We start from the raw sequence: 8,402 nt of genomic DNA on the forward strand, positions 1-8,402 counted from the left end.
GGTACCAAAGTAGAGTTTGTCAAAAGAAATGAAAATGGTCAACACAATATTCTGGTAACCAGCTAGATGTGATTTGTTGACAGGTCCAGCAATAAGGTATAAGGCCGTTATTGAGAAATGATACCCAACCTGTGGCCCCCCAGCTGTTGCATAACTACAACTCACAGCATGCCCTGACAGCCTTCTGGGAGTTGTACTTTAACAACAGCTGGAGAATCACAGGTTGGAAAAACAAAAAACTGACTCAGGGTATGTGCACAATACACAATCAGCATGGATAACTTCCAGCAGATTCCTCGGCATTCCCGCTTAAAGTTCTGTTAGTCCCATAGGCTCCATTCTATGTCCGGCGCCCAAAGAATTGGAGGCGAGCAGCGGAATCCACTGGAAGTTATCTGTGCAGATTCCGTAGTGTGCACATACCCTTAAAAGGAATGAACTTATCCACCAATATACATTCAGGGCCCCCCACTGTGCTCTTGGCTCATACCTGCACCCATAATATAACTACTAACAGCAATAGTGTTACATAAGTAAAAGAAGAATACAACTAACCAAAGTCACAATTATTATGTATTTTTTAAAAACTAAGTTTTTTCAGCATTTGTTTTTACTCAAAAACACTGTAGCCAGGAGATGGTGACATATAAAAGGTATACTACATGGTTTCAGCATGCCCTGCATATGCCCCCCCCTAAGTGTTGTCCTTTACAACTTAAAAAAAAATAAATGGTAATATAAAAAAAATATTTACAATCCATTTACAATCCAAAAAAGAAATTGTGTGCGATTATACGTAACCAAAATTCAAAGTCAAACCAGACCAATCCACAAGACAGGTCTCCATCTAACCTGACATGACACTCGTGTGTGCTATATGGGCGGCCCACTCAGCAAGTCAGCAATTGGCGTTTGGTTGGGGCGATTTGTTCTTGTGTTGTTGCCATAATATACCACTGTAATACGAGTGTGTGACACTAAGTTTAGAAGGGAAATCACACCAGATCTCTCAGTGAGATTTTAACTTGCCATCAGTTTTTCGATCTCTTACAAGACATGAACGTCAAAACTTACAAAAGCTTTGGAATCTGCCCAGAAAACTCCTTTGCTAGTTTGTCTGAGGTTGCTGAACGGAGTGTCACAGCCTATACTCTTAGATTGGGACACCAGGGTCAAACCAGGACACACAAAATTTACTAAAAACACTGTATTACGCTCACGAAGTAATGATTTTAATATATGCAAAAATACAATCTACAGATTTAAAGTATCATGTCATATGCTGCGTTTACACAAAACTACTATCATTCTAATTTTCGTGATAACGATGGCATTTGAGCGATAATCGGTTTGTGTAAAACCAGCGAACGGTCAAGTGACAAGCGAGAAATCGATCATTTTGATCTTTCAACATGTTATTAAATAGTCATTGGTCGTTCGCTAAAAATTTGCAAATTGCTTCGTGTAAACAGTCTTTCACCGATTTACCTCATGTGTGAGGTAGGCTTAAGCGATCTTAAAACGATCGCAACAGCAATTTTTCTCACAAATTTTCTAACGATTTATTTGTCTAAAAACCAAATCGTTGCTTCATAATCGTTAAACGATTGATTGGGCAAATTATCGCTCCATGTAAATGCAGCATTAGAGAAACGTCAAAAGTTTTGATCGGTTCGGGTCTGAGTTTTCAGACCTGTATCGGTCACGAGATAGAGCTGCAGTGTACTCCGGCTCTGTGTTAGAAAGAAAAAAAAAAAAGAAAAAAAAAGGTGGGGCTAATGTAGGTCTATGGAGCCCAACTTTTTTTTTTTCTTAGAGTGAGTTCACACAGCGCAAATATGGCGGTAATCCTGCATGCCTAAGGGTACTATTACACAAAGCAATTTTCCGACAACTAACGATTAACGATCTTAAACGACCGCTAAGGCAAACGACCCGAAATCATTCGCCCAAGTACACGAAACGATGATCGTTATTTATGATCGTTCTTGCGGTCGTTTAATCGTCGCTATTGCGTACGTTTCAGCTGTGAATTCTTATTCCACCGAACGATGTGCGAACGATGAGCAAACGATCAAACGATAAAAATAGGTCCGGATCCTAATAAACGATCAACGATTTCTCGTTGGTCGTTTAATCGTTGCCTGCTATTACACGAAATTATCGTTCAAATCCGAACGATTTTTCGAACGATAATCGTTCCGTGTAATACCACCCTTAGTGTCCCACAGTGTCTATGGGAGGGCGTGCGCACCTCCGCTTCCGTTGCTCTCCATTCAAAGAACTGACCTGTCAATTCTCTGAGTGGACAGCGACAGAAGTGGAGGCGTGTGAGCCCTCCCATTGACACACTGAGGCAGGCAGGATCCGCCGCTTTTGCTCCGTGTGAACTGGCCCTTATAAAGAGTGGGGAGAGTGTGCTTTGTAACATGGTCCTCTAATGCTTGTTCCCCCGATCAATACGGGTCTGAACACTCAGACGTGGACTGATCAAAAATTTTCACACGTCTCTGACATTTTAAAAGTTTTCCCAAACTACAGGTACACTTTAAGGGTGCCTTCACACGTACCGTATTGCTGCGTATTTAACGCTGCGTTTTTGGTGCGATTTTTACATGCGAGTTTTGATTTTCACATGATTTTCATGTGAAAATCAAAACTCACAAGTAAAAATTGCACCAAAAACGCAGTGATAAATACGCAGCGATACAGTACGTGCAAAGCTACCCTAAGCAAATGGCAGTGGCAAAAAACCCTGTACTAAAACAATGCCGTCCTATACAGTGAGACTCATTCCATATATGTAGGAAGAGACTGTGCCATCACATGCCCTCAAAACTTTCAACTTTTTTCCTCAAATGACAAGCGACATTTGGTCCATTTCCAAGTGTATGCTGTTATGAAAATAGGGAGTCAAGGAGAAAGTTTATACAGCAGAAAATTTTATTTTTACTCCATTATTCGAATATATAAGAAAGAAATAATGCAGAAAACTGATCTACCAAAGTCAAGCAAATGTCACCTCCACATTCCAGAACCTTGTATCTATCCGCAAGTAGTTACATGTTCCCATAATTATCCAATACAACGCCTGCCATAAATGCGGGAGAGAAACTAGGAGGGAACTTGGCAGATGCCAATAGCAGCGCACAGATTAGCAGATCGCTTTTCTCCTAGTATCCAATGAATGCAGCCTTGGCTGTGAATGACAATGCACTTGTGAATGACTTGTATAAACCACAGCCGGGCTCGGCACACACCATTCAGCAATACGGCTTGTTTACCATTCTCACTCACTTCCCATTTTCACTTAATAGAAAGGGAACTAGGACGTTGTTTACGAGCCTGGGAGTAAGGCAAATAAGAAGCTGTATAAACTTACTGGGGGGACTTACAGTTTACACTTTTATAAATAAAGTTAAATGAAAAGAAGATGACATGCGCTCTCACTGTGTCATACCTTGCACATGTTTAGTAACATAGAGCTGTCAGGACTACCGGTAAGGGATATACAGTGCATGGTCTCAGCCCCCAAGATCTGCTCTCAGGGGGATCTGATAAATAATAAGACAACTTCTGGCACCTTATAAGATTTGGATAAGAGAGGGGGATCAGACGGTCACCTCTCCATGAACTTTTGTCAATTCTGTTGACGACGCTCATTTGGACGGCAGCAATCTCTCCTGATCCACTTACACATGCACACTTCGCTCAAATGAGTGTGCAAACAAAAAGGTCTCAAAATCCAGCCAAGAACAGACTATAAACAGAGAACAGGTCATAAAGGAAAGACTGAGATTTCTCCTCTTTTTCAATCCATTCCTGGCTTTGGCTTAAAAAAATCTGTCAGATAAATCTCTCTGTGTAAGGGCAGCCTAAGAGATGGGAAATAAAGTGAATGTGGATATGGGAATTCTCTGATAAGTGACAACATAAGGTCCTGTCCAGGTGAACACCTAAGCAGCTTTACTAAAGAATAGGTGCTTTCCAGTTCACATGACAACTCTTCTGGGACAGGAGCTAAGGGAGGATTTTCACAGCAAATAACAGTCTTTTCACAGACACAGAACTGGCACAAGGATAATACTAGAAAGCAGCACCTGTCCCAGTATTATCATGCTGTATATCAATGGTCTCCAATCTGTGGCTCTCCAGCTGTTACCAAACTACAAGACCCAGCATGCCTCAGGACTACTCTGCTACACTAGACTGGCCTGAAGCTCCTGCCCAACTACTAGTCCCAGCATTACCATAAATCCCTTGCCTACAACCTGTGGTTCATCAAAACTACAACTCCCAGCATTGTAACAGCGGTAGTATTGCACTTCTGTGCACTTACAGCTACACCCTGAGGTCCCCTGTATACATCCTGCATCCCATGGTTTACAACTCCAAGATGTCAACTACTTGGGGGAGTCACATAAAGCCCAATCTCTGGTTACCACTTTCAGAGAAAGATTAAATAGAGACACCTCTTCATTTATGTATATGGGTGCGAAGGTGGTCCTCACCCCTTAGAGTGGGAGGGGGGGGGGGGGGGTGGAAGGGAACCTCACACACCTCTAGCTGTTGCAAAACTACAATTTCCATCATGACTGGACAGCTAAAGCTTAGGCTGTCAAGGCATGATGGGAATTGTAGTTTTAACACAGGCAGCACTGGAGGTTTATATATGTATACAGGCAGCACTGGCGGTGTGTATATATATATATATATATATATATATATATAGATATGTATATACACACACATACACACAGGCAGCACTGGAGGTATATATATATATATATATATATATATATATACACACACACACACACATATACAGGCAGCACTGGAGGTGGATATATATATATACGTATACAGGCAGCACTGGAGGTGGATATATATATACAGGCAGCACTGGAGGTGGATATATATATACAGGCAGCACTGGAGGTGTATATATATATATATATATATATATATACAGGCAGCACTGGAGGTATATATATACGTATACAGGCAGCACTGGAGGTGGATATATATATACAGGCAGCACTGGAGGTGTGTGTATATATAGGCAGCGGTGAGTATATATGTGTATACAGGCAGTGACAGCCGGCCAGCTGGCAGCACCCTCTCCCCATGTGTGGGCAGCTGCCAGGCTCAGGGCACAGGGGCAGATGCCCATCCTCACAGCTATGGAGGGAGAGGCCTGCCGCCGCCGCCGCCACTGCGCACACCTCTCCCCTCAGCTGCCGCCTCCCCCAGGCCCCTCACCCGCGCCGGTGCCCACCCAAAGCCTCCCCCAAGACAAGACGGGCATCTCACCACTTGGCTAGTGGTCCTGGCCATGGCCTTCTCCCCCTCTCCTCAGATGGCTTTAAGAATCACACAGCAGCCAACAGTAATGGCCGCCCGCATCGTCTGGAGCTGACGTCACTCCACAACAATGTTCGTGGTGGTGAAGGGGAGGTGCCTCTGGCTAAGAGGTGGCCGCGGATTGGCCGGCGCTGATCTATGCCCGCCGATGATTGGATGACGTGGACGCTTATTAAGCTCCGAGGTGGCCACGCCTTTCCCCGCCTCCTCCTCCTCCTCATTCACAGAAAAAGCGTCTTCGTTTCCTTGTTTGTTTCCTCCATTTTGCAGTCAGGGCTGCTGGGGCTGGAGCGATGTTTACGTCTCACACTCCTACCTGCTGCTGGGATAGGAGATGTCATGGCTCCTCCCTGCTGCACACAATGGACTGTGTCCTTAAAATGGGGTTCTTCCTAAAAATAAATAAATAATAAATAAGCGTTTGCGCCTTCAAGTCCTTGAGGTGTCCTCTTGCTGCTTCTGGAAGGGCTGGGTGACAACCTGTAGCTCCTCAGCCGTTGCAAAACTACAACTTTCTGCATTACCACACAATTGAAGGCTGGTAGGGCATGCTGGGAGTTGTAGTTTCCCACTGAGGAGCCACAGGTTGGAGAACACTGTTGGCATATCCCTGCTCTGTCAGTGCATGCTGGGAGTTGTAGTTTTTCAACAACTAAGGAGGCACAGGTGTGGTCAAAGTTATGGTGTATCCCTACTTTGTCAGGGCATGCTGGGAGTTGTAGTTTTTCAACAACTAAGGAGGCACAGGTGTGGTCAAAGTTATGGTGTATCCCTACTTTGTCAGGGCATGCTGGGAGTTGTAGTTTTCCACCAATTAAGGAGCCATTGGTTGCAGAACACTTGGCGTATCCCTACTCTGTCAGTGAATGCTGGGAGTTGTAGTTTTCCACCAATTGATGAGCCATTGGTTGCAGAACACTGTTGGCATATCCTTGCTCTGTCAGTGCATGCTGGGAGTTGTAGTTTTTCCACAGCTAAGGAGGCACAGGTGTAGTCAAAGTTATGGTGTATCCCTACTTTGTCAGTGCATGCTGGGAGTTGTAGTTTTGCACCAGCTGGAAAGCCACAGGTTTGCAAAACACAAATTTTTTTACGCTCTTACTAGGGTTGTCACCCAGCTTTCCTACTATCCTGAACGGAAGGTGGAAATTTATATAATTAGCTGAAAGGGGTTGCGCCGAGGTTATACGAAATCCAGACAGAAGAGAGTGCACGAGTCCAACAATAGCCAGTAAAGAAAGGTGATGGTCCCAGCACCCCAAAAATTCTTTAAAGGTAAATACTTGATTGCTATAAAAAATAAACATAAAAAAGCTCATGCTGCCACAAACTACCTACGCCTTTCGCGCACATGCGTACAAAATGCAAAGGTCATTTGTAGCAGCATGACCATTTTTAATTTTATTTTTAATATTCAATAAAGTATGTTTACCTTTGAAGAATTTTTGGAGTGCTGGGACCCTCACCTTCTGTTATAACTTACGACCTATCCACAAACAGGGGTCTGCTGCTGGGGGGCGCTGTGCCTCTGTTCTCATGATTAATTGCATCATAATTGGGACATCGATAACAAGTCAAATGCCACTCTCTTCTGGCATCCAGTCGCCCCTTCATTCCATTCCCTCGCAGCTGCAATGAAAATGCATTGGTATTTTAACCCCTTATCACACTGATAGCATATCCTGGAACTAACAATTAATAATAAGTAAAATAAAAGAGGTCATATAGTGAGGTCCCCTAAAATTTGGCAAAAAAAAAAAATAATAATAAAAAAAGTTTCAACTTTTTTTTAAAAAAAATAAGCCCCCCCCCCATAATAAATAGTTCTCATCTGCTTTTTTTAAGAAAGAAAACAAACTCTGCTGGAAAACTCTAGCCTAAAATGGCACCAATAAAAACTATAGACCACAGTACGAAACAGAAGCCCTTACAGCAGGCATGTCCAAAGTCCGGCCGGAGGGCCATTTGCGGCCCGCGTTCCGAACTTTTACGGCCCCCCAGGTATCCAGCTTGCTATTATCTGCCTGTGTTATAAAGCATATAGCATGTAGCATGTAAAATGGTCGGCCCTCGCACATGTTCACTTCATCAAATTTGGCACTCTTCGAAAAAAGTTTGGACATGCCTGCCTTACAGTAACTCCATACAGGTATAGGCTATGTTCACACAGTATTTTTAGCCAAAATCTGGAGTGCAACCGACAAAGAAAAATTATAATAAAAAAATTTACAAAAATTTGCAAGATTTTTACTTTCAACCCACTCCTCATTTGGGTTGGAAAAAAACAAAACACAAACAAAAAAGACCAAAACACAAGCTAAAAAGTGTTATTTTTTGGTGTTATATGGACTGATATAATTAAATTTATTTTCAAACGCGTTGCACCCACTGTATGTTTTTAAACCCATAGACCTCACTAGGTTTTAAAACCGCTTTTGTAAAGTTTGTTTTTTATGCTCACTTTTTTCTTTTCACCTCACATTCTTCTATAGAAATCCTTGACTCACATGACCAAAGAATCACATGACTAGTAATGAGAAAACTGTAAATGGAAGAACAACACCACTCAAAACGCAGGTGCTAATACACACCATTTTTGGAGCAAAAAAAAAAAATTAAATAAAATCTGCATCACGGAGGATAAAAAAGAATCTTTTTGTGTTTTTTTTTATACCAACAAGTATATGGGAAGAAAGCCAAGGTGGAAGAATAAAACAATAAAACATTAAATAATAATAATAATAATAATAATAATAATAATAATAATAATAATAATAATACCATCATCCTTAAGGGGCTAATGGTTTTTTTTTCTCTAAAAAGAAGACTAAGGGGGAAAAATGGCCACAAAACAGATTACTTAAAGCATGCTGCATTTAAAAAAAAATGGCAATAATATGAGTATAATAATACACTAGGGACTGGCTACATCTGGCTGTAGAAATAAAATTAGGAAAAATGCAGTGTGACACTAACCTAAGGTTTTTTTTTTATGTTTTTGCATTTTTTTTCTTCAGACACTGCTTTTATGGATTTTT

The 8,402-nt window shown here is 42.0% G+C and overlaps 1 protein-coding gene across 1 annotated transcript in view; it reads right to left on the reverse strand.

The window, feature by feature from the left end:
• PDPK1 (3-phosphoinositide dependent protein kinase 1) overlaps nt 1-5,446 on the reverse strand; it is a 41,007-nt gene extending 35,561 nt beyond the window's left edge. Inside the window, exon 1 of the mRNA XM_069983900.1 lies at nt 5,314-5,446. Coding sequence (XP_069840001.1) covers nt 5,314-5,337 — 24 coding nt within the window. The 5' untranslated portion in view covers nt 5,338-5,446. The remainder of the gene's footprint in view (nt 1-5,313) is intronic.
• Nucleotides 5,447-8,402: the final 2,956 nt, after the last annotated feature.

Source organism: Dendropsophus ebraccatus, chromosome 9 (genome assembly GCF_027789765.1).
Source record: "Dendropsophus ebraccatus isolate aDenEbr1 chromosome 9, aDenEbr1.pat, whole genome shotgun sequence".
NCBI classification, from domain to species: Eukaryota; Metazoa; Chordata; class Amphibia; order Anura; family Hylidae; genus Dendropsophus; species Dendropsophus ebraccatus.